The following is a 26,674-nucleotide window of genomic DNA, read 5'->3' as shown; positions in this document are numbered from 1 at the left end:
TATGTGTGACCAATTATATTCAGTATCGCTAATTAACTTCGGGCCAACCACTCAAAACAACCAACCCTGGTTAGGCGGGTTCAAACTGCATAGTAAATTGTGATTGCTTATTTGTAATATCTCATTCTTTGTAGTTGAATAAATATATGAATGAATGAACCACAGGATTGTTTTTATGCTTGGTTTAGAGATTCAAAGTTGAGTGGGTCGACTTTTAAATCGATTAATGTAGGTAAAATTGACCAAGTGCGGGTAAACGGCGGAAGTAACTATAAGTTCCCTGGGAAACACTGGGTTTCTAAGAAAGTAACCATATTCATGTAATGGTTTGGAACACAAATAGCAAAACAGTAACACTTTTTTAAAACACTTTTTTTACCCAATTAATCTAAAGGTTGCACGCTCTTATGCAAACATCGTTGAAAAAGGAAATGAGTTTTTAAACCACAAAACCCTGCAGTGTCAACTATGAATTCTCAGATAGAAAAGTCTGAGTTTGAAATATCAAAGGTCTACATCTTACATAGGTTACAACGACATATGAATTAGAAAATTTGAGCTATTGCAAAAACTCAATTTCCTTGTCAAGTTTTCAAGTATGCTAAGATAAAAACAAACATATTTTTAGCTTAAAAATGTAGATGAACATGTTAAGCAAGGTGAACTTACAAGGTAATGCATTTATACAACTTTAAAGGTTTAAGAAATTGAACCAACTCTGATATTTCGAACTTCTTCGGATCTTAAATTCATAATTTGAAATGTATTGTTTCTATCATCTGTTTACAGGAGATAGTAGATTAGTGTTTAGCCCTTTTCTGCAAAAATTAATAAATTATCCGCATGCGAAATGTGAATTGGCCTGTTGTAAGAAAGGAGGGTGGGGCCTGAAGAAAGGGAGGGGGCATGTAGTGATTATTTCACTTTAACGTGATTTATCATCTATAATTGTTCCAATTTTTGGCACGTTACGTTTGTTCTAATTCAAATTCCAATTATACGAAATTAGCGTCATTACAGGTTAAAGCTGGAGAGTTGCCAACTTTCTCTCAATATATTTATGCTGGAAAAGCCTCATGACGTTTTAAATTATCAAAAATCGATTTATTTTAGTAAAAAGCTGTATAATTCTTCGTTATAATATACGCCTATTCCGGACGATGCATAATGGAGCCTAGTGGACGAGGACTAATGGAGCCTAGTGGACGAGGACTAATGGAGCCTAGTGGACGAGGACTAATGGAGCCTAGTGGACGAGGAATAATGAATCCTAGTGGACGAGGACTAATGGAGCCTAGTGGACGAGGACTAATGGAGCCTAGTGGACGAGGAATAATGAATCCTAGTGGACGAGGACTAATGGAGCCTAGTGGACGAGGAATAATAAAGCCTAATAGAAAATGAATTATGAAGCCTATGTAGAGGATGAATAATGGAGCCTAGTGGAGGATTAATAATGGAGCCTTTTGGCCTACAGAGGATGCATGATGGAGCCTAGTGAACGATGAATAATGGAGCCTAGTGGACGAGGAAAAATGAATCCAAGTGGAAGATAAATAATGAAGTCTAGTAGAGGATAAATAATGGAGCCTAGTGGAAGGTGAATAATGGAGACTAGTGGACAATGAATAATTGAACCTAGAAGAGGATGAATAATGTAGCCTAGTGGAGATAAATAACGGAGTCTATAGAGGAGGAATGCTGGAGTCTAATGAAGGATAAATAATGGAGCCATGTAGAGAATTAATAATGGAGCCTAATTGCAGATGAATAATGGAGTCTAGTGGACTATAAATAATGGAGCTTAGTGGACGATAAATATAGGAGCTTAGTAGACGATAAATAAACAATATAACTAATGGAGCCTAGTGGAAAATGAATAAGAGAGCCTAGTCAACGATAAATAATAAAGCCTAGTAGAGGATAAATAATGGAGCCTAGTGGACGATGGACAAAGGAGCCTAGTGGACAATTAATAGTGAAACCTAGAAGAGGATGAATAATGAAGCCTAGTGGACGATAAATAATGGAGCCTATGTAGAGGACGAATAATGGAGCTTAATAGTCGATGAATAATGGAGCTTATTGGACGATGAATAATAGCCTAGTAAAGGATAAATAATAGAGCCTATTAAACGATGAATAATGGATCCTAGTGGAGGATGAGTAATGGAGTGTACTGAAGGATGAATAATGGAGCCTATTGGATCATAAATAATGGAGCCTAATGGATTATGAATAAGAGAGCCTAGTCGACGATAAATAATTGCAGAAAATGATCTGTTTTATTTTATTCAACCGTATATGTGGTCATGGTAATAGACAATATAATTTTGTAAGTTTTACACATTTTATAAATCCACACTTTCAAAAAATTCAAATAACTGATTTCATATTTATTTTTCAAGGATAAATATAAAAAAAGACAGAGATTGTGCCCATCAAATGAACAATTCCTCGTCCTTGGAAATTTCGAATAATCTATTTAAAATATTTTACTTTCAGCATCAAAAGAAAAATCATAATCTAAAACATCGGTCCAGGAATTTGGGGAAATTAAAATGTTGTATATCAACAGGAATTTTTAAAGCTGATAATTTTCCGTAACATCCAGGGATTTGGAAAAATTTTCAAAAACATAGTCGTTCTTACATTTCTGCATTTTTCTGCCATACTTTCTGAACATTTTTTAAACCCCTATTACAAAAAATCTATAGAATTTAAAAAGTGGGATATAAAATTATTAAAAAATTGGATTATTTATATAATTTCATCTTTGATCCCGATAAAATTGAACTAAAAAAATAATTTTTGATCTAAAAATGTATTTCTAAAAATGTTGGCAGCGTTCGTTATTTATGTGTAATTACAAACTTTCTATGTAGCATATTTGAATTTAAGAAATTGACGTTTATTGAACTGTCTCTCCATGCATGAATAAGCTTTATTCCAAGACTACTGTAATTTTGTGTTTTTAATTTTTATAAATTTATTATTATTTTTTTTTTCAATGGGTTGTNCTGTATCATATTTCTACTGGCATGTTTTGTACAACTTAACACCCTGTATCATATTTCTACTGGCATGTTTTGTACAACTTAACACCCTGTATCATATTTCTACTGGCATGTTTTGTACAACTTAACACCCTGTATCATATTTCTACTGGCATGTTTTGTACAACTTAACACCCTGTATCATATTTCTACTGGCATGTTTTGTACAACTTCACACGTTGTATCATATTTCTACCGGCATGTTTAGTACAATTTAACACCCTGTATAATATTTCATTAAATTGTGTTATAAAATCTTTTAAAATATAAAAAATAAGAAGTTAGAAATAAAATATTTCTTCAGTATCAATTTATATGAAAATAAAAGAAACTAAAGTTTAAACGTTATCAAGCTGAACAGTTTACCTCTGCCTTCATAGTTCTTATTTACATAAAATCTAAATTGAATGAATGAATAGGAAAAAATGAAAGCTTATAAAATATCAAATGTATTGAAATATTGTTTACAAGATATTTTTCACTTTTGTACGGTCACCTCTAAATATATATTGCAACTGTTTGATATTTTGCAACCAGTCTTGATTGCAAAAATGCAAATTTTCCCCTCGACTGGAGCTTGTTTATGTGCCGGAATTTGCACTCTAATTTTGCAAACAATGCCAGCCCGAGTATGTTTCATAATTTTTAGTTTTACGTTTAAAGGGACTGTAAATGTAATTTTACCTGACCCTCCTGGAAGACCTGAATGATAGCAATGCCCGATCCCTTTATTTGCTTAATCGAACATTAGTTTTTTAGGAAATGTTTTATTATGAACGCATACAACTTGTTATTAAACCTATGTATAACTACTTGTTCCTGGATTGTATTTATGTATTAACATGTCCACAAATTCAGTCAGCTAATTTTTAAAAATTGGCGCACTTTTTTAACTTTATCCTGTGAGTAATTTCAGAACATATATATATATATACTTTCGATATGTTTTTTTTTGCGTAATTTACAATGAAATTTGTATGATTCCTTGTGAATTTCGTCAATACAAAATGGCTGCTTTGCCTTGTGAACAGACGTCAAGGTTTGGTATGGTGTATATAGGGTTGTTAATCGTTTTTGTAAACGATCGTTTTGTACCGTTTCTAAAAACAATCGCTTCGTTTTCAGGAAAAAACTATCGTTTTTAAAAACGACCCACTCGTTTTGAACTTTTAGAAAACGATTAGCGATCGTTTTTGAAAACTATTTTTTTATTAAAACGATTTGCGACCGTTTTTATACGATTGTTTTTAAAAAACGATCGTTTTTGAAAAAAAAAAGTTATGGACAATTATGTTAACGATCGTTAACGAAGGGTCGTCGTTAACGATCGTTAATGAAACGACGAACTTTATCAAAACGGTCGTTTTTGGAGAAAAAAAATTACATGCAACTTTATTGAATGTCATCTTCCATGAAGTTTAACAGTTGTGGGGAGTTAAAACTCCTTGATATTTTCTTGAAAACTACTCAATGATAAGTACAGATGTCCTTTAGGGATCGGTTCCTCTCTTCGTTAACGATCGTTAACAAAGGGGTCGCCGTTAACGATCGTTAATGAAGGGTTAACGATCGTTAATGAAGGGTTGTCCTTAACGATCGTTGACGAAGGGTCGTCGTTAACGATCGTTAACAAAGGTTCGTTGTTAACCATCGTTAACGAGGGGTCGTCGTTAACGATCGTTAACAAAGGTTTGTCATTAACGATCGTTAACGAAGGGTAGAAACGACGAATTTTATAAAAACGATCGTTTTAAAAAACGATCGTTTCAAAAAACGATCATTTTAAAAAACGATCGTTACGTTTTCGATTTTTCGTCGTCGTTTTCATAACGAAACGATCGTTTTTCTGAAAAATGAAAACGTTAACATCCCTAGGTGTATAAGAATGTATCAGCTGTGTGAGGGGAGTTGCAATTATTATCTCTCGCGGCACAGCTTGTGTATACTTAATATTAAACATGACAAGAACGAATATTTCAAGTTTAGTGTTCATAGTCGACAAACAAAGGTTTATTAGTTTTAGAAGTGTGATGGAAGAGAAATTGCTTTAACTTAGCTGTGCTGTAAATATTCTTGGTATTCCGTGTGGAAAATATATAGTACATTACTGTAAAACAGATAATATTGGTGGTTTCAATACTAAAGTTTAGGGGTTTGTTGCATCCCAAAAATATTATAATTTTTAGTTCCTCATGTAATAGGACTCCATTCGATATTATGAGGTTAAGATCATTAAGAATATCATCTATCTTAGGGCAGTCCCAGAATAAATATATGTGAGATATTTTCCCTGGGTGCAGGCTTCAGATTTCCCCGCTCGCACCATTGACATGTAGAGTCATAATCCTGTACAAAATGTGAAATTATTGCATTATGGTATAGGGTCTGTGATGTGAAATTAAAAATAAAGCTCCGCAGGTTATTTTTTAATTTTGAGAATTTGAAAATTATATAAAAGTTGCGATCTCTATCCAGTTCCGCAACATTGTAATTTGCAAGTGCAATGCTCTTTCGAAGACCATTCCCCGGCTCGATCTCAAAATTTATACTATCAATGATCTTTCTTATCCTCACGCTGCCTTTAACAAATTTCCTGAAGAAGGAAAGAATTGGTGTGTAAACCTTGTCTTTGTCTCAGGCTCTAAATGTCCTTTCATCCATCTTCTTAACAGGCACAAATGGTGAAGCCCATGGACTATTAGCAGGTTCAATGACACCTTGCTCTATCCACTCATCTATTTGATCCTTTAAGTTTCTCTTCTGATCTGGGTTCAACGGTCTCACTTTAGATCTCTTTAGAACTGTTCCTGGTTCTAGATCTATGTCCAAGCTATAAATTGTTCCTAACCTTTTTTTCATACTTATTTCTACTCCCTCATTGGAGTGGTTCTCCACAAAGATAAATGGTTCCTTGCCTGACAAATGATAGAAGTTTCCTGGGTTTTGCTCTTATGGTAGCATGGAATCTACAAAACCCTCTCCTCTCCAATCTCCTTCTACTCTGACTTTCACTAATTTTACGCTTCCCACAGGAATGAACACTTTCTCTCCAGACCAAAGTTTCATCTCCTTTACTTCAATTCCGGTACTACTTCTGGTTTCTGTACATGGTTAAAGCTCTGAGATTTGCTTGAGATTTCCTTATCTTCTTTTCAGCATGAAGGGATTACTTGCACATACTTTTTCTTCTCTTGATTGTATATTCTCTTATTCTTGTGCATAAATGGGAACAGGGATCCTTTGACACTGCGTAACCTGGTTAACCTTTCTTTATTTCCTTTCCCGGTTATTGATTTTGCTCCTTCCTTTGCACATGAAAAAATAACCTCTTATTGTTTTAGGAATTATAATCCCAAATTTATGGCATGATTCAACCCTTCTATCACTATGGGGCCTACTTCAAATAACTGGTCTAGTCCGTCGAGGTAGAATGTAAATGTTTCTCCTTTCCCTAACACTTTCAGTCCTTTTCCTCCTTTCTCCACTGAGCCCACTCTCGCATTGCTTGTTCCTGACATTTTTCCTTTCACTGTTTCCCAGAATTCTTTGGACGCTAAAGTACTTGTCACTAAATTCCCAGTATCTACCAATGCTAATCAATAAATCTAATTTTATATTTCTTGAATTTCGCATACAAGGTATTATTGTCGTCTTATTTTAACTTTTTCATGCTGATCAAATTCATCATTAACTCTTCTTCCCTTGACTTGTCAATAACACTAGGTCAGAAATTTGTGAGATTTTTACTGTTTATTAATTCATTGTTAATATCACTATTTACTAAATTAATTTTTTGTATCTCTTGAGTTGCCAACTGTCAGTTGTTGGAATTCTCTAGTGAAAATCCGAGACTGGAAACCGTTAGTTTACCTTAACTAGTTGAAGCACAATTCTAATTTATTTTTCTCCCATTCTCCCTTTTCCTTGGTTTCCTTCTTTCCTTGGTTTTCTGCACTCTCTTGCCATATGTCTGATTTCCTGAAATTATAACAGGAAAATTATCATTTCTCCTGTTGTTATTTCCGGTTTGCTGGCTTTTCCCGTTCTGTCTGTTATTCTTGTACTTCTTGATGGGGTTCTTCTCATTCCATTCTGAATATTTCTCTGGATTTCTCTTACTCCATTTCATAAATTTTTGACAATCTCTTTTCATATGACCTGTCCTCCTGCAGAAAAAAACAGCTATTCTCATGTAGCATGGCCTTGACATCTTCCTAGTCCGAAAACGGTAAAAAGGTGTAATGATATGCCTAGATGTAAACTATGGTGTGGAAATAGATTTCTAAAAAATCGGTCTATAACCAACAATTAAGCCTAATATTCAATAGTTTCATAGAACAGTTTAAAAGGGATAATTTACCTATTGTTTAATATATATATTTGTGAACCATATCCCTAATGTAACCCTGTTTCAAAAGTCGTCTCCGACAAATTGTATCTCCGTTGAATCCGTTGAGTACTCCGGCCACCCGCCAAACCAAACCTTGCCAAGGATTTTGCATAAATAACCTCATGGAGCTAGTAAAACTTAAAGTGCATTAAAAGAACCCATTTAAACATAATTTTCAGTGAATCATTTTATATTGCCCTTTTCTTGAAATAGGAAATATGACTGAAAGGGACTGGCATTTCAGATTTACAACGGTACTCTAACAACATTTAAAGGATTTTTTTTTGCATATAATTAAGTGTCTTTACAGAGAAAAATAACAATCGAAAATTATCAATTTTCAAAAAACTAAAATATTTTCAAACAATTTTTGTTCCTGAAATAGAAGCTAACTTTTACGTTTGAAAGGAATTGAGTCTTTGGAACAAAATCAAATATTTAAACCTCAATATCTTTAGAACCCGATGTTGTAAACCTTTGATATTTCAAACTTAGATTATTTGATCTAACAGAATTCATAGTTTGAAATATCTAAGGTCTACAACATTTGCTTCCAAAGTTACAGTGATTAGAAAATCAGAGTTTGTGGCAAAGACTCAATTCCTTTATGCTTTAGAGTGCTATACAATAAAATAAAAATCAGCAAAAACATACTCATTTCATCTGTTCGATCATATGACATTGATTTTTCCTAAAAATGATAGTAATGTTAGCAACAAACTCTGATTATATAATTCCATACATCTGTGCAGCCCTTGGCTTTTTTAAAATATGAATTCTGTTAAATAAAAGTTTGAAATATCAAAGGGTTACACGTACACCATCAGGTTTCAATGATAAAGAAATTTAAAAACGGACACAATTCCTTAGGCGGCGTAACAAGCTTAATTTTTGCCCTTGTCTAAAATTAATAGTAATATTTGCCACAAACTCTGATTTTCTAATTCCTACGTCTTTGCAGACCAATGTCGTAGACCTTAGATACTTCAAACTATGAATTCTAATAGATTAAATAATCTGAGTTTAAAATATCAAAGGTTTACATCATCAGGTTTCAATAGTAAAGGGATTGAAAATTTGAGTTTGTGGTAAAGAATCGGTTTCTTAGGTTATTGCCCTTGTCTAAATATGATATTATTGTTTACTATGTTACTACCAATGGACCTACAAATTTCTTTAAGAGAAATGTTGAGAAACCTTTTTCATCCTTCTCTTCTCAAATCAGACTTTCAACTTGATATAAAGATTTGTATAGCTCTGTATGTGTTCTCTGAACTTGATATAAAGATTTGTATAGCTCTGTATGTGTTCTCTGAAAATGAAAGTGTGATCAACCAAATCCGAGATCAAACATTAAGCGGGGGATTCACCGTCAATGATACAATTCTTCAACTCAGGTATAAAGGGTGAGAGTAGACATGGGCGCGTTCAGCTTTTTTCATTTCGTTCATGAACGACCCATTTCGTTTTTTAAGTGTTTAAAATAAATTGATTTCGACTGTTCTTGACATTATCATTTTTTTCCATCTATTTTGTTCGTTTTCTTACAAAACGATCGCTCTTTCAAAAAAATCGTTTTTAGAAGAATAAATCGGAAAAATCTATCTCAGATTGATCGAAAAAACCGTTTGTTAAGTAAAAATTATCGTTTTTTACAAAATCTGCCAAAAAGTTCGGTCATTCAGTAAAAATATCTAACAATTTTAAACCATTCGATTTAAAAAACGATCGTTTTTTTCATTTCTCTGAACGATCCAAGTCGTTCTTCCATCGTTCGTTTTTTTATCGACACCATCATTAAACAAAATTCGTTTGTTCAAAAAAACGATAATCCCATCTCCACTACACATTTGTTTTTACCATTATTTAATATAACTTTATGAAACATACATAAACGAAAAAGTTCAAGCTAAACCTTTAGACTGGTTTATTACGTACCCGTTTCAGAGCCCGCGATTTAAAAACTTTGGCTGGAGCCATAATTCCTTAAGTCCGACTTTAAGATCCGATCTTTGACCCAACTCTAACGACAGCTTGTGTCACGTGATTGATAGCTGCAATATCTTCGGCTCGACTTTAGGAGTTAGGGCTAAAAAAAATAAAACTGACCTTGGTTGGTTTTAGTGGAGAATAAGGCTCAATGTTAAGTCTTGTTCTCATCAACAATTATCAATCTTATCAATCTCAGCTTTCTCTTAAAGTGATTTTGCGGAAAATGAAGTAGAAACCGGGAAGGAAATTAACAAAATTAAACTTTTTTGAACTTGAAAACTTGTTGTGCGATGTCACTTTAAAAAACAGTGACTGTCCCTTTCAGATCAAATTTCTATATAATGAATTTTTAAGTGTTGAAGAACTCCCGTTTGGAGGTGTTGGATCAAGTGGAACTGGAGCTTACCATGGTAAACATGGGTTTTTGACACCTTTACACATTACAAGGTAGAAAAATGTAGTAAATGTATATTATATAAAAGTTTATGCGAAATTATTGCTTTGCTTATTATAAAACAAAAAACGACATTAATATACATTTGTTAACTTTTTATTGTGTATATTATATTGTATATTTGGTGGCCTGCCCCTTTCACTGCTTAAAATGTCAATCCGTACTGACTACATCTGAAATTTTTCATGAACGATTATTGGGTATTTTTCATACAAAAGAGATGCGTAACTTATTCACAAACTCAAGTTTATTTTAACAAAAGATCCTTTTATCCAACAAATGATTAACTAACATTTGAAAAACAAATTAACATAAACATTTTAGATTAGTTTTAGAACAAAACATTCACTATTTTAATATTGATTGTTGGACGCTCAAGCAACCAAAATAACCCATGACGTCAAATACAATAGTCAGATACATTTCTAATGTAGCCTCTTTCTAATAGATCGAGTGTCTTTGAGTAAAATAATTTTTTTCAAAATTTCTAATTCCAAATGAAAAAGTTTTAGATTGTTTTAGCACCATGATGCTGAATGCTTTAATCTATTAACATGTTGGTTTAAGCTTTCTGAAATAAAATCAAAAAGAGATACATGAAAAACACTTCATTTGCTAAAAATAAACTCAAAGATAATTTTAAAAACTGTCATGCCTAAGTAATGATAAGTATTGGCGAGACAAATAATTCTTTCATCTTGCAGGCTTATTAAAATATTTTTGTTGTTTTTCTACTAATATTATTTTTCATTCTAAACAACAAGATATCTCAAACTTTCTCATGATATTCGGGGAAATTTATTTAGCTATAGAAAAAATGTGCATCCCCGAACTAATATTTTTTCCGTGTCTTTATATACAAAGTAGTAATCTCTGTTTGTTTGTTAGATCATATCTCATGTACCCCTGGACCGATTTGCCCCAAATTTTGATTGGAGAACTTGGGAGAACCACGGGAATGTTCTTTGATTTGTTTAAAAATTATAAATTGAGTGGTTTGACTTTTACGGAAAAACTGCAGTCAAAGCTGGGTACCCAAGCTAGTTAAAAATATTAAATATATTGAAGATCCTGTATTTTAATTGTAGAAAATACATTAAACAGTGGAACATTCCTAACTATATTTCTAATGATCTTGAGAGAGCCGAGATTTCTGCATTTCTCCAATTATTGGATATTCAGTATAACCTTAAATAGTTTCCTCTCCAAGGAAGATTCATAACCCTGCTCCCTGTTCTACTTATTTCCACCTAATTTACCACCAAATATAGACATTAGGGAGAACTAAGGCCGAATTTAAAAAATCTAAGCCACGTAGCTGAGCCGCCAAAAACCAGTAAAAATTTAGCGTCGGCTCAAAATAGAAGATTTTTTAACAGCTTCTCTTTGTTTCCATCCAAGCTCTTTCAAAGCTTAATATAAATCCAAATTGAAATTGAAAGTCGTCTTCATTGTACTGATATATGTGGCACCGATTGTATGTTAATAAATCTAGTCCGCTGAATATGCTGTGCTGTCAATTAATAAATAAAGTTACCATGGTTGTTGTTTTAATTTCAAGTGCAGACACGCACAAGTATTGAGGGGTTTGGGCCTCAATAATTTGGAGGATAAATTTGTTCTCTAACTTGACAAGTGTTTGATTATAAAAATTTTGACCATTTTAACTTTAAATGGAATAACCACAGTCAATAGTATTTAAATTTCAAAGCATTAACCACGAATATTGGTTCAGAATCAGACATAGCTTTAACATGTAAATTGAACATGCGACAAGAGATATCCCAGCATTGTGTTTATTTACATAAGAACTTGTCCAGTTCTCCACATATCATTTAACTTCTTGTTTCTTTCTTCTTCATCAAAATTTAATGAACTTCTTAATCTTGTTGTATTGTGGGAACTTGCTCTGGGATCCATATTGATTGTTCTTAGTTTGCACAGCTGATCCGCCAATACTTCTTTAATCTCATTTTTATTTCTCAGTAGTTGAGGCATAAACAATAAACACGCTCTCTGCAGTTCTGGATGATACAACCCTCAAATTACTTGATTCTTGAACTCTGATAACATTCTTTTTGCTGGAGCATACACTGCAAACATTTAGTCTTCTGGCAGTGTATTCTTGTCTCCTGCCTTCCTCTTTTTTCTTTAGAAAATTTCTTCAATAACTCTGTAAAGAACTCTGGCAATGTGTACATATCAAACGCTATCCTTTCTACTGTCTGTTGCAACACTCCTCTTGGATATCCTGCATATCGTGGAGCCTTTTCTATGAAAGCCAAAACTCTTTTATTCAGTGCAGTTTTGAATCTTCCTATCTTCTCCCAGGTATCTTCATTTGCCATTCCGTCTCTTACTTTTATATCCAGGAACTCATTACTCCTCATATTTGCTTTTCTGTATTATATATGGATATTGTCCTTCTGGGGCTGGGGGAACTACCCCCTCTGCTCCTGCCATGTTCATCTCTATTTCTGAAACGTCTTTGCTAGGTGGTAGCCTAGAATATAATGTCTCCCCAGTATCCAGTGTTGCTATTACTGTCTCGTCTTCTAAGATATCTCCTTGCCTGGTCTCTGCTATTACTCTGTTAAACCAAGTACTCACTTGATCTTTTTTCTTGGGAGTCTAGGCATTTACATCTTATCCTTTTGGGTTCCTTGATTCACGCTGCTGCCATCAGTTGTGTGGCAAATACATTACTCCATAATATTTACTCGAGACATATCTATCCAGGTCTATTCTTTTTAGCAATCAAACAGGACTAAATCTCAGGTTCTAATTGTTCACAGGACACAATCAGGGGCTATCGCACAAGCCATGTTTGGTCTATACCAATTATTCAGACACAACTAGGGTTTCCACCGGAATTCTGGGTTACAGTTTACGTACGGAAATGATCCGGAAATTTTTTCCATTTCTATTGTGGAAAAGGTTCCGGAAAACCGGAATTCTGGAACGATTTTTTCCCGTAAAACGGAAATTTCCGGAACGTTGTTCCGGAATTACGGATCGTTACTGAATTCCGGATCGTTACTGAATTCCGGAACGTTCCGGAATTACGGAACGTTCCGGAATATCGTTCTGTAAATTTCCGGAATATCGTTCTGTAAATTTCCGGAAAATCGTTCCAGAAATTTCCGGTTTCCGGAATATTTGGTACCAGAATTACATTAAAGTCTTACATATGTAAATACAACACCAGTTAGTAACACTAACAATATATGGATGCATGCCGGACGGTAGAAAAAGTTATACTCAATAATCAATATTCAAAGTTACTATAGTGTGAAATGTAACTGATAAACCGAGGGGGGGGACTCTACCACTAGCAGGGCAGTAGCTAGTGGGGGGGGAGGGGCAATGATCCTCGATTTTTTTCTTCAAATTTTCAAACTTTGTAAATATGAATTTAATTAAAATAAGAAAAATTCTTTAAGTTCCAGTTTACGGAATGGAAATTTTCCAGTTTGCGATACGTAAACCGTAAAAATTTCCGGTTTACGGAATGGAAACCGGAAATTTTTCCGGTTTACAAAATGGAAACTGGAAATTTTACGGTTTCCATTCCGTAAAACGGAAATTTTTCCGGTTTACGTGACGTAAACGGGAAAATTTCCGGTTTCCATTTATACCGCAATTATCCCGGAATTCCGGTTTACGCAACAAATTTCCGGATCATTCCATTTCCAAAATGGAAATTTTTTTCCGGAAAAATGGAAACCCTAGACACAACCTTTGCTCGTCTGTTCCAATGAGAAACAAGCTATCTTTCAAGCTAAATTGATTTTAATGAACAGTACTTCTTGCACAATCTACACTCGTATAATTCAATTAGTACCGAGCTGTCTTTCAAGCTAAATTATGCCTCTAATAACTATATTCAAAAACAGAGTCTCAATCAACTGATCTTTATTTTGTATTTCATGTTAGAACTGGGTTTTTACAGCGTAATTACAAGTTATGGTCGGTTTGTAGTAGATACTAGATTCTAACAGTTTTTATTTTCAGCAGCAAGAAAAGCTGTTTAAGACCAGAGAAGAATTTAGGAGAAATCTATTCCACAAAGGATAAAATATAGACTAAGAGGGATTACTGAAATCCAGAGCTAGAGATATGTAACTACTGCAGCCTCCAGGAAGGAATAAAACAATTTATTTGAGAGACAGTGAGGCTGAAAAAATATATAAGTGTTAATCACAGAACCTCGTTAAAGCTTGAGAGAAAATTTAGTAATTCAGCCCCTGAATAATTAATAGCAATCGGAAGAAATGTTTGAGAGGATGAAAAATGAGGTTAATGCTAGAGAGAAAATTGGGTGAATCAGCTCTCTGAATAATTAATGAAAATATAAAGAGATACTTGAGAGAACAACTGAAAGATTGAAAATAAAGTAATCAAGCCAAATCATTTTCATGATAACTATATAAGTGTTCATTAGTACTTAAAACGAGCGATATTCTGGCAAACTCTTTAGTTTTTTTTGTCCTATTATAAACACGTAATCTTAGTACTAGTAGTTTCCGGTTTGATATTGGCTATTTGACTGTTATGAAATATTGTGTAAAATCTTTTAATCACAACTGAACCAAACTTAGTTCAGAAATACTTTAAGCTGGTCTGTAAATTTCTTCTAGAATTCAGCTTTTATTAAGTAAACCCTATATCAAATTTTATATTACAATCATTGTGAATTGTGTGCAATTTATTAATTCAGACTCACATATTGTAATCAATTTAGATCAGCCTTGAACATATTAAGATTTTAATTCTTAGTAATTAAGATCACCTCCTGTTAAAGCAATAGAAGTGGCATTATAAACATAATATAAATACAATTTCTATTAACTAAATCATTGTAACCTGCCCAAGTAATATTAGTTACAGATAATTAGTTGTAAAATAAAGATAATTATATCCTTATCTTGTATTCTCAGTGTAATAATTTTAATAATATTTATTGTGTATGCTTTATTTAGGATGTTTTAAAATAAATGTTGTTTTGTGAATCACTTGATTATTGTGAGAAGTCCATAGCTTTAAGATGAGAAATGTATAACTGATAACCACAAGGACTATTTTATCTAAATTATAATCCCAATTCATACTACCACTGAACAACTTTGATTTTGATCCTACGAATACGTTTAGTACTGGGATTGAAAATTGACTCTAGAAGACGACATTTAGTTTTGATCCTTTGTACTTGAAAAAGCAATCTCAACAGGTTAATAAATGTACATAATAGGCAATCTACAAATATGGAATGGTTTTAATCGCATTACAGGATTTGCGTATTTACTGTATGAATTAAGTACAACGTAAATATTACAAGAAGCCACCCACTTGTGCTGCTGACCAAGCACATTTTTGAATCTTAGGTTCACTTTTGAAGGTTAAAACGGCATTTTAGAGAAAAATGTTTCATAGACGACCCCCCCCCCTCCCATTTATGGATATTGTACCTACCATTTTTCGGCACATTTAAACAATATTTAGTTGACTAAAAAGCCAACATTTTTCAGAGACGCCCTGTATTTGATAAAGCTCTTTGCTTATATATATATATTTGTATGTAAGGTTTTACTTAGTTAAACAAGAAAATTGCAGTATACAAACAGAGTAAACTTGTCCGTCTTGACTGCTCATCTTGCGGAGACATCTTTGCAGTCTTTTACCCTTTTCATAAAATAAACTCTAGCAGACATAATAATATTATGGCTTTCGAAATTAGGTATTACAATGCTAATTCATAACAAAGACGATATCGAATTCGTCACTGAATTCCCATGTTTTTTGGGACACCCTGTATATTCCTTTTCTGCATGGACTGAGTATAGTATCTAAAATATTCTACATATCAAAAGGAACTATATTTATCCTATTCTGAGAAAAACCCAGATTCGTTCACGTCTGGACAAACTCCTTTTTAAATCAAAATTCTAAGGAGATTTAAAGTTTTGAACACAGAAGACGACATTTTAAACCATCAACACACGTATTTTTGTTTTCTACAAGTTAATTAAAATTTGTTCGTTAACGGACTCTCCCGTTAATTTTCGAAAACCTCCGTTCTGTAAACGGATATTTGCCCAGCCCTTGCTTAGAGTCCCTTAACCCCTAGATAAATTAGAATAGATTTCTCATGTCGTCTTCACCATACCGGAGGGTTACAGATGAAATTGAAAATGGTAATTTAGCTACAGGGTGTCCCACGAAACATGACATTTAATAAATCGTTACTTTTAGTTAAACAAATATTTTGTTTCATTATCTTTTACTTTGAAAGCAATTTTAATATAGCATGACTCCCATATAATATTTTTATTGTTGGTATCAAACAACTTAACCAATTATGGAAAAAGACATTCTAAACTATTCACCAACTGTCATGTTTCGTGGGACTCCCTGTATGGTACTAGCTACAGACATACAGTACATTGGATATAAAGGTTTGCGGCAAGTATATTTGTACTCTGTACAAATTTATGAGGGTTTGTTTACAAATATTGCAGATATACTAGTTGAAAGTTGAAGATCAAAGGATAAAAACGAAGATTAGTTGCTGCTTGCTACCGGTATGTGAGTGATAATGATGACAATCAGACTCCCCTTACACACAAAGAACACATTAAAGTTGGAAGGCCTTTCGAACTATTAAATCTCTTGGGATGATGGCGATACTTTGGCGAATCCTATATGTGTCAAGAATCAACATTGTTGTCGGATAGCAGCAAGATTCTCAATAATGAACAGATAGACAACGGGATAACCCACAAATCGAAATCGATAATGCAGAGAAACTCTTTATTTCCTAAAAAATGAAATGGATAATAACATATAAATTGTTACAAAGTTTTATAATTTTATCATGAAAAGATTCTTACGATCTAATAATTGATATGAAGGTTAAAACTGTCGGGGAGTCCTAAGAAGGTTTTTGTATATTAAAACTTCTGAAAAGAATGACAATTAATTGTTAACGAAAGTCACTATTTCTTTATATGAAACTATTTTGTTCACAATAATAAAAGTGTTAAGACTCCGTTACCGGAGAACAAAGAAAATGGGGCTAAAAATTATTTGGTTTGGTGTCTCCGAGAGGGGATTTCAAGTTAAAGACGACATTACATGGATGGGGGGGGTCTTGTAGTTAATGGTTGAAAAACATGTGGACAGTGAAAATCTTGGTATGATTACCATTTTATTAAATTAACTAAAGTTGGGTCCGTCCTAGACTCCTAGTATACGATTTTTGGACCCTCTCCCTCCCCCCCTGCGGCTAGGACAGTTTATCTTATATTCATAGGTTGGGAACTTTGTCTCAGTTGTAAAAAGAATAAGTATCAGTTTGCTCTAGCCAATCGATTTCTCTATTGCACTATAGACAAGTTCAAGAGAGATCCTGAAATAGAACAAAATTAATCTTTAAAACAAAACAAAAAACAAAAAAAAGGTTTAAAACGAATTGAAAATGGGTAATTTCCTAGAGAACGATTTTTGGACTCCCTTCCCCCCCGGCCCCTCCTAGCAATTTTGTATATTTGGGGGGGGGAAGGGGGTCCAAAATCGTTCTCTTGGAAATTACCCATTTTCAATTCGTTTTAAACCTATTTTTTTTTTTTTAAAGATTAATTTTGTTTTATTTCAGGATCTCTCTTCAACTTGTCTTGAGTGCAATAGAGAAATCGATTGGCTAGAGCAAACTGTTACTTATTCTTTTTACAACTGAGACAAAGTTCCCAACCTGTGAATATAAGATATACTTTTAATAATTATGTATTCCTATTTTTTTCAATTTTGTTGGCTCATCAATAAAGATTTTATAAACTATACTTTTATATACACATTTATCTTGTATACTATTGTGTGTGTGTGTGTTTGGACTTGATAAATTTTTACTTTTAGAATCTTTTTTGGATATTTTATTTTTCATGAAAAAAAGTCGACATTTATTACTTTTGAAAATGTACCAATTTAAACAAAAAAGAAACACAAATTTTAAACGATTTTTAATGGCGACTTTCAGGGCAACAGTCAACCATATAAAGGCTGGAGGGTCTGCATAGCCTGGGGGGGGAGCGTCCCACGCCCCTCCCCCTAGAAAAAGGCCATAGAGAATAGGTATAGGGTTAAAATGCATATTCATAGCCCAATTTTTTCAAGGCCTGCAGCTCATTGAAAAAAAATTAGACTGATAACTTTAAGAGTTTGGGCGCTAAGGAAGGTTGAAAAAAGGGCCAAAAATGTTTTTGTCTTTTTAAACAGACATCTTATTGTGACACATGTTCCTCCGTCCATTTTTTAAGGGCTTTTTAAAAATATATATTTTAGATCTGTTGCTTTAGTCACAAAAACGTTAAAGACCATTTTAGATTTTTTTACACAGACCGGACTTTTTACCGCCCTGTACCCTACCCTATGCATTGAAAAAAATTGACTATTCATTAAAAGTCACTAAATTTCACGATAATAGTGACAAAAAATGAGAGTGCTATAGGACAAAAAACTATATGGCCAGCCAAGCTTGTTTAAAAGCTAAAATAGTTAATAGGAGAAGCCTACTTTTATTAAACTTCTTTGAATAAATTTTCAACAAATCGTTAATGGCTCTAGCCGTTAATGGTACCATTATTACAAAATTAAAAATTTTGTTAACGGTTAAAAAATCGTTACAATATTAACGGCGTTAACGGCAAAAAAAATTTCATTGACGATCTATAAACACAGAAGACGACATTTAAAAACATTAAAACACGTAAAACTTTTGAACAAACAAATTTAAATTTAAATCAGAAAATAACGACATTTACCGTTTACAGCTTTTTAATTAATGTTTTTATCCGTGAATTTTTTCTTCAAAAACGGCTAATCCGTTTCTTTAACGATTTAAAAATTAACGTTTTTTGCCGTTCCTTATTGGACTCTTCCATTAATTTTCGAAAACCTCCGTTTCGTTAAAGGAACTTTGCCAGCCCTAGCCGGGGAGATAACTCAAAAAGTATTGGTCCGAGGCTGTTAAAATTTTTTGACTTTTCTAACTAACAAATGCAGGGCCATTATCCCTACTGAACCATAGATGGTTGTTTTAACGAGGGATTGTTTTGTAAATAGATGATTCATGATCAATATACTATAAACGGAATAAAAAATTGTTGACGATCAAAAAGTAAATAAAAAGAGGAGGGTATAGTTTAGAAAAAAGAGACGGAGTGTGGAAAATAGATCATTTAGGATTATTCTCAGAAAGGGATCAAGGTCAAATGCGAAGTACGAAGAAGAGAAAAAAAAGTGTGCTCGAGGTACAACGTGTACGTAGGAATGGACACTTTTGGTTTTTTCATAACTCCTTTTAACATTTTTGGAAGATTGTTTAAAACAAGGTTGTTCTCTTTAGAAAATTTTCCAAACGGTATTTTCAACAGTTGTCGGTTTGTAAAATTTCGAAAAGGTCTTATGAAAAGTTGTCGTCTTACAGAAAAAAAAATAGTTTTCAAACTCATTGATATTTTATCGTTTTCCGTCTTAGTTTTTAACACGAAAAACGATATTTTTTTTTGCGTTTTCCGTTTAAAAAAACTATATTTGTTTGTTTTTCGTTTTATACCATCAACATTTTTCCATTTCAAAACGGAAAACGCCTTTCTTGTTTAAATTTCTAATTTTGTTTTAAAGAAAATGCAATTCTTTAAATGTTCGCTTAAGGCTTTGAATCTCCTGCCTTTAATGTAGATCTGACCTGATCTCACGCCCTTAGAAACTTTAGATCAAACCTATTTAAGCAGGGGGGAGGTGTAGGATATCTGAGAAAAAGTATTTACTAGGACTTCAGTTAGAAGTTTTCCAGGTTCAGTCTCAGAATGTTCTCTGATTTGAAACTAGTTCTTGCCTCAAACTCAAATATTCTAATCCCTAAATCTTTGCACCTTGTGGTGTAAACCTTTGATATCTCCACACAAATACAAAACAGTTCAGAACCTTTTTACATTAAATGTTTACAGCAGCCTTTAGACTTGAGAATTGAGAAAGATAAAAAAAATTTCAAACTAACAATAGTAGAATACATTTTCTACAATAACTCTTTTTTTTTATTATTTCTGACTCCTGTGATACTGATATTTGCTAATCTATCTTTTCATTCTGCAGGGGGAGGGGGTGCCCCTCTCAGGTGCTAGGGGGGGGGCGCACCCGGTCGAACCCCCCTAATTGCGCCTAAGCTCTCTACGCTTTGTAAACTCAAAAATTGAATTATCTTCTGACAGATAAATTTTAAGTTTTTAGTCTTATCATAGTTCTGTCTTTTTAGAGTCTATAATCAAGATTTCCTGGCTTTTGAGGCTATTGGAGAAGAAGATGGGGAGATAGATTGGAGAAGGAAAGGGGGAGATAGATTGGAGAAGAAGAGCGGTAGATTCGTTGAAGAAGGAAAGGGGGGGAGGGGTAAAGATTGAAGGGGCAATATTTTAAGTTGGAGTAGGAGAAAACCGAAGCCCGAGAGCGCCCTTAAGAAGAAAACAGGCATTTTAAGTTGGAGCCTATTCCTGAAGACGTCACTTTTGGCCAAAATATTCTTATTGACACACGCCTTCTATTTCCTATTAGAAACATTAATCTATAAAAATTCATACATTTTAAAAAGATTTTGGACTATACTTCAATACTCTGCAAATATATTGGAAATTTTCAAAATCTAAATATTATTAATAACAAAAGTTGCGATAAATTCTTGAATTCTTGAAAAAATATTTTCAAATTTTGCAAAAACCTAAGTGTGTATTCAAGATAAAATTGTGCAAAAAATGTGTAACATATTTTTGCAATACTTGACCAATACTTTTTTAGTTATATCCAAAAACTAAAAATTATTTATATATTCTGAAAAAAAAAACATCAAAATACATATATAATTTCAATCATCTACATTGAAAAAGGACAGATAATGTTACGTTTTCTCCTGAAGTTATTGAATTTATGATTGATCACTCTAACCAAAATTCATAATCTTATTTCATTTTCGATTTTTCGATTTTATAGAAGTTCTTTTAAAGAAGAAAAACAGGTTAAAGTTATCAAATATGATAATCAGTTAGAAGTTTTCCAGGTTCAGTCTCAGAATGTTCTCTGATTTGAAACTTAAACAAGGGGGGCCATAATGTTCCCCTATGTTGCGCCCTCAGATACTAGTGCCATATCATTGTGAAATGTTCATGTATAACATGTTTACAAATACAGAACATCACGATCATAATGAAAGTTTGCAATGTAAACAGAAACTAATCATTGTAAACAAATGTCAATCCATGTTTTTGTTAAAGGGACTGTAAACGTAATTTTAAGTTACCTTCCATTTACAGAGTGGCATGTCTGATTCACAATGTTACCATTTAACGCATTTTTTAATGAAGTATATATGAAACATCCATGTTTATAATTCTGAAAATAAATTGTTTTCAACTTTGGTTTCTCTACACAAGAGAGTTACATATTTGTACTGCAGGACAACTATGGAGAAACTATCAAAATTAAACATTTTCCACAAAATCGATTTAATTTATAGGGTAGGATACAGGGTGGAAAAAAAGTCCGGTCTGTGAAAAAAAATCTAAAACAGCCCATTACTTTTTTGCGACTAAAGCTACAGATCTAAAAACTATAGTTTTATAAAGGCCTTGAAAAATGCACGTAGAAACATGTGCCACACTTTGATACTTGTTTAAAACAAAAAAATGTTCTCATTTTTTTACTCTTTTTTAGGAAATTTTAGGAAAGTTATTGGTCTAATTTGTTTTCCTTTGAGGTGGCCTTGAAATTTGGGCTATGAACATGCATTTCAACCCTATAACTATTCACTAAGACCTTTTTTGTAATGGGGGGGGGGCGCCAAACGTCCCCCCCAAGGCTATTTAGGGTCATTTGATATTATGCCCATAATCCCTTTAATTTTTTTTGTACTAGAGAGTAGAGAAAAGGAAATGTAAAATTTAAAGAATTGACCGCTTTCAAGTTTCACCTCGTTAAACTTCTGTTCGTTCTTATCACTTTTATTATTCTTCTCTTCTTCATAAAAGAATCTTTCTGTTTGCAACAAAATTGATCGTTTTTTCCTTCTACAAAGGAATTTTCAAGATCAAAAAGGTTTAGTTCGTTAGCATTACTTTTCCCAGCCTGCCAAATTGTTTAAAACCAACCCATATCATGAAACGGAGTTTAGAAATACATAACACATAATCCAATATTTCATGGATTTAATGAAATGTCTGTTAATAATTTGAGCATTTTATAATGTTAATTCTTAAGAATTATTGTTAATAATAAAAAAATTAAATTAAAAAACAATTAATGCATGAACAAAAAATATTTGTAAATGTAAGATATTAAAAGTGCAAAAATGATTGATTCATAATAAACTTCCTGTCTGTCTCGATTTTATTCTAAAATACAATAAAACAATAGTATTTTTCAGCACACTCTTTTAGAAAAATGAGTTCCAATTAAAAAACTTAAAAAATGTTAATCAAGAACGTGTACGCTTTGCTAGTTTAAAAATCCCCCTCCCCCCCGGGTCTACCGCTGAAACATTTTAAAGTGGCGTCCATGCTGTAAGCAGACTCATGTTGGTCAAAGCTACTGTAGGATATCTGAGAAAAAGTATTTACTAGGACTTCAGTTAGAAGTTTTCCAGGTTCAGTCTCAGAATGTCTCCCAATACCCCCAGTATTAACCGGGAACTAGAGACGAAGACAAGGGAACCTGCGCAGTATCTTGAGACTACCCTAGATACTAGTCTATGGGTATACAATAGACCAGGAGAATAGTCTGCTCCTTGATATTCAGTGATATTATCAACCAAGAGAAATGGTTAAATACAAGGACTATCCTACCAGGTTATAAAGATTGTTGTAAAGCAGAGTAATCTGGACTTTGAACCCTGTAGTTACTAATTCAACAGTGTTAATCTGTTTACCTATCCTGTTGAAAATACGAATGATTAACTAGAACAATATATTTTATCTCAAGGATAAGATAGTAGCTTCTGACGTCTCTTCGGTGACAGAAGTATAAGGATCTACAATACGGAAGATTAAGAGGTTGTTTCCTGGTGAAATACGTAGATTTCCTGGTTTTACTGGTGAAACACGAAGATTTCCAGGTCTTCCTGGTGGAATTTTGAGAAATTCCAGGTTTACCTGGAGTAATTTGAGAGTTTCTGGACGGTATTCAAGTTACCATGGATCCAGGACCAGGGGAGGACCCGATGCATCTTTATCAGGTTTTTCAGAGTAGTTTCAATAAGATTGCAGTTAACCAGGGTACAGCAGCTCCTAAGGGTTATGATGGTTGGGGGCAGCAAACCCACCAACATCAGCAGCATCTTCAACAAGAGCAGCAGTACTCAGACCTAGAATACAATAAAGGATATATCCAAGGATATGATGGATATTATCTTCAGGATGGATATTATCAAAACCAGATCTCCCAACCTTCTCCTCATCCGTCCTCCGTATCCTCACAGTATACTATGCTCCAGTCTCCTATAGAGGAGGTTTCTAACCCAGTCTGGTCTCCTCCACCCTCCAGCCTCAGCTGTACTCCATCATCACTATCATGTCCCCCATGTCCTCCTTCCACCCTCCCCTGTCCTCCCTCCACCCTCCCATGTCCTCCGACCTCTGTTCCCTGTCCTCCTCTAACTTGTGCTTCGTCCTATGAGCGTGTAAAGCCTGACCCAGACTCTGTATTTACTGGTTTAGATGATGCTCTTAATATTCTTAAATCCCACGCAGAACCCTTCACAGATCCAGGTATAGTTGACCCAGCTTATACTGCTGCTGGCCCACCCCCTCCCCTTCTCCCCCCGCCAAACATGAAACGGAAAATTATGGAAGAATTCTTCCCAATGTCCCCGTATGACAGTGAGCCCTCCTCCCCCCTTCCTCGAGTCAGCTCCTCCTCCACCCAACGAGGGGGGAAACGAAGAAAAAATGCAAACTCGAGTGATGACGATGGAAGCATCGATCCCGAGACGAAAGGCCATCGTGACAAGGATCGGAGATACTCCAACAATGCGCGTGAGCGGATGAGAATTAGAGACATCAACGACGCGCTGAACGAGTTGGGTCGCGTGTGCATGATGCTAAAATCTAACAAGGGGGATAAACCCCAGACAAAGCTTGGTGTTCTCAATATGGCAGTAGATGTTATCAATACTTTAGAATCACAAGTTCGAGAAAGAAATTTAAACCCAACTACAGTTTGTATGAACCGACCCCCTGGGCTCAATCCTCCCACCGGACCTTGAATATAGCTCCTAAACCTAGAACAAAAGTGATTTCAACGCAATCATAGAGATTTCATCGCTGTGAGAAGCAATATTCTCTACATTCAGTTATACAAACTAAAATCCATACTGATCGTGCAATCTATATTTAGCAACTCAATGACAACTTATCCAAGGATTCCGTAAAAGTGTTATTTAAAAGGATATATGCTCAAGAAATGTTTTTAATATGTAAACTAAACTGTTCTAAGCATTTAATTTCTAAGTATTGTTCTAAGAAAATTGAAATTTTTCGATATTTCGCATTCAAATTATTTTGATTTAAGTTATATTTACTAAAATTGCACTAAATCTTTCTTGATTAATCAACGGAACGTGAATACTCTAAATATTGTTAGTGGCCAAATAGTTATTTTGATATATTTTGAATAAATAGTAGAATTAACCTCTGTATGTCATTGCATATTTGAAAACTGAAAGATTAATTACTAGGGATGATAGATTTTTAACTTTTTTTTAGAAATCAGCCCTCTAGGGGTTTGTGTATTAAGAACTAAAAAAATAAAACGATTTAAAAATTTCAAAATGGTGCATACGGTTGCAAACCTACGATTTAAATTTAAAAATTAAATGAACTCTGCCCGAAAACTTGCCAAAAACATTAAACAAATTTTGAACCTGCTTTTAGGCCTGAGCTTATTCTTCTTTTTATCTCTTTTAGATTAATTTTCGAATTTTAATTGAGTCTAAAATTAAATAAAATAATCAGCAAAATTGAAATTTTTGAAATTTTTATTTTTGGCAACTTTTTAGTGATAAAAAATCACTACATTAAACCATGGGATCGCAACCGTAAGGACGAAAATATTTTCAAATCGCATATTTTAGATCTTCAAGCACAAACCCCGGTAGTCGGATAGCTTAGTTTCTATATTGATGATGCCTATTAAGTACGACTTTAAGACACATTTATTCAGTAGAAATATTAGGATTGGAAAGGTAAAAATTAAGATTATAGTTTAATTATAGTCCTGGTGTAAACGTCCCTTATGAACATAGTCTTGGTGTATAATTCCTCTATTAACTATAGTCCTTGTGTAAACGTTCTAAACTGTAGTCCTGGTGTAAACGTCCTTTATAAACATAGTCCAGGCGTAAACGTCTTATATAAACATAGTCCTATGTGTAAACGTCCTTTATAAACATAGTCCTGGTGTAAACGTCCTATATTAACTATAGTTGTGGTTCAAACGTTGTATATTAACTATAGCCCTGGTTTTAACATCGAATATTGACTATAGTCCTTGTGTAAAAATCCTAAATTAACTATAGTCCTGGTATCAACGTCCTTTATAAACATAATCCAGGTGTAAACGTCCTATATAAACATAGTCCTATGTTTAAACGTCCTATATTAATTATAGTCGTGGTTCAAACGTCCTATGCTAACTATAGTCCTGGTTTTAACGTCGAATATTGAATATAGTCCTTGTGTAAAAGTCCTAAATTAACTATAGTCCTGGTATCAACGTCCTTTATAAACATAGTCCTTGTGTAAACGTCCTATATTAACTATGATCTTGGTTTAAACGTCCTATATGAACATAGTCCTGGTGTTAAATTACTCTATTAACTATAGTCCTTGTGTAAAAATCCTAAATTAACTATAGTCCTGGTATCAACGTATCAACGTCCTTTATAAACATATGTCTTGTGTTAACGTCATATATTAACTATAGTTTTGGGCGTAAACGTCCATTTTGAACATAGTCCTGGTCTAAACGTCCTATATTAACTATAGTCCTTGTGTAAACGTCCTAAACTGTAGTCCTGGTGTAGACGTCTTATAAAAACTAGTGTCCTGGTGTAAAGGTACTTTATAAACATAGTCCTGGTGTAAACGTCCTATATAAACATAGTCCTGGTGTAAACGTCCTTTATAAACATAGTCCTGGTGTAATTGTCCTAAATAAACTATAGTCCTGTTTAAACGTCCTATATTACCTACAGTCCTGGTATCAATGTCAAATAAACAAAGTTCTGGTTTAAACGTCCTATAAAAACTATAGTCCTGGTGTAAACGTCCTTTGTTTACTATAGTCCTGGTGTGAACGTACTATATAGCTTTTGTCCTGGTTTAATGGCCCTGTTAGTGTATCCATCCCATATGTTAGATAGCCCTGAGGGATTTATAATTCTATCCTGGTTTTAAAATCTCAATCTGATTTATAATATTCAAAAATTATTTATAAATTTTTATTCTTATTTTTAATCTCTACTTTTTCTTCTGTTCTCCTTGCTCTTCTTTTTATCCTTATTCTCTTTGTTCTCCTTGTTCTTCTTGCTCTCCTTGTTATCTCTGTTCTCCTATTCTTCTCTGTTTTCCTTGTTCACATTGTTCTCTTTTTTATTCTTGTTCTCCTTTTTCCCTTTGTTCTCCAAGTGCCCCTTGTTCTCCTTGATCTCCTTGTTCTCCTTGCTCTCCTTGTTCTTATTATTCT

At 33.6% G+C, this 26,674-nt stretch overlaps 2 protein-coding genes across 2 annotated transcripts; both read left to right on the top strand.

Annotated features, from left to right (window-relative positions):
- The first annotated feature begins 8,468 nt into the window (after positions 1-8,468).
- On the top strand, positions 8,469-14,828 carry LOC111717711 (aldehyde dehydrogenase family 3 member B1). The gene is made up of 3 exons (XM_023493189.1): positions 8,469-8,843; positions 9,793-9,885; positions 13,907-14,828. Exons 1-3 carry the CDS (start codon positions 8,575-8,577, stop codon positions 13,974-13,976), a joined length of 432 nt encoding a protein of 143 aa, XP_023348957.1. The 5' UTR covers positions 8,469-8,574; the 3' UTR covers positions 13,977-14,828.
- An 8,295-nt stretch (positions 14,829-23,123) lies between these two features.
- Positions 23,124-24,194, top strand: LOC111717708 (proline-rich receptor-like protein kinase PERK5). Its single transcript, XM_023493186.1, has one exon. It carries the CDS (start codon positions 23,124-23,126, stop codon positions 24,192-24,194), a length of 1,071 nt encoding a protein of 356 aa, XP_023348954.1.
- Positions 24,195-26,674: the final 2,480 nt, after the last annotated feature.

Source organism: Eurytemora carolleeae, unplaced genomic scaffold (genome assembly GCF_000591075.1).
Source record: "Eurytemora carolleeae unplaced genomic scaffold, Eaff_2.0 scaffold767, whole genome shotgun sequence".
Classification (NCBI taxonomy): Eukaryota; Metazoa; Arthropoda; class Copepoda; order Calanoida; family Temoridae; genus Eurytemora; species Eurytemora carolleeae.
The sequence above is the reverse complement of the archived record's forward strand: the minus strand, read 5'-3'. Positions and strand labels throughout refer to the sequence as shown.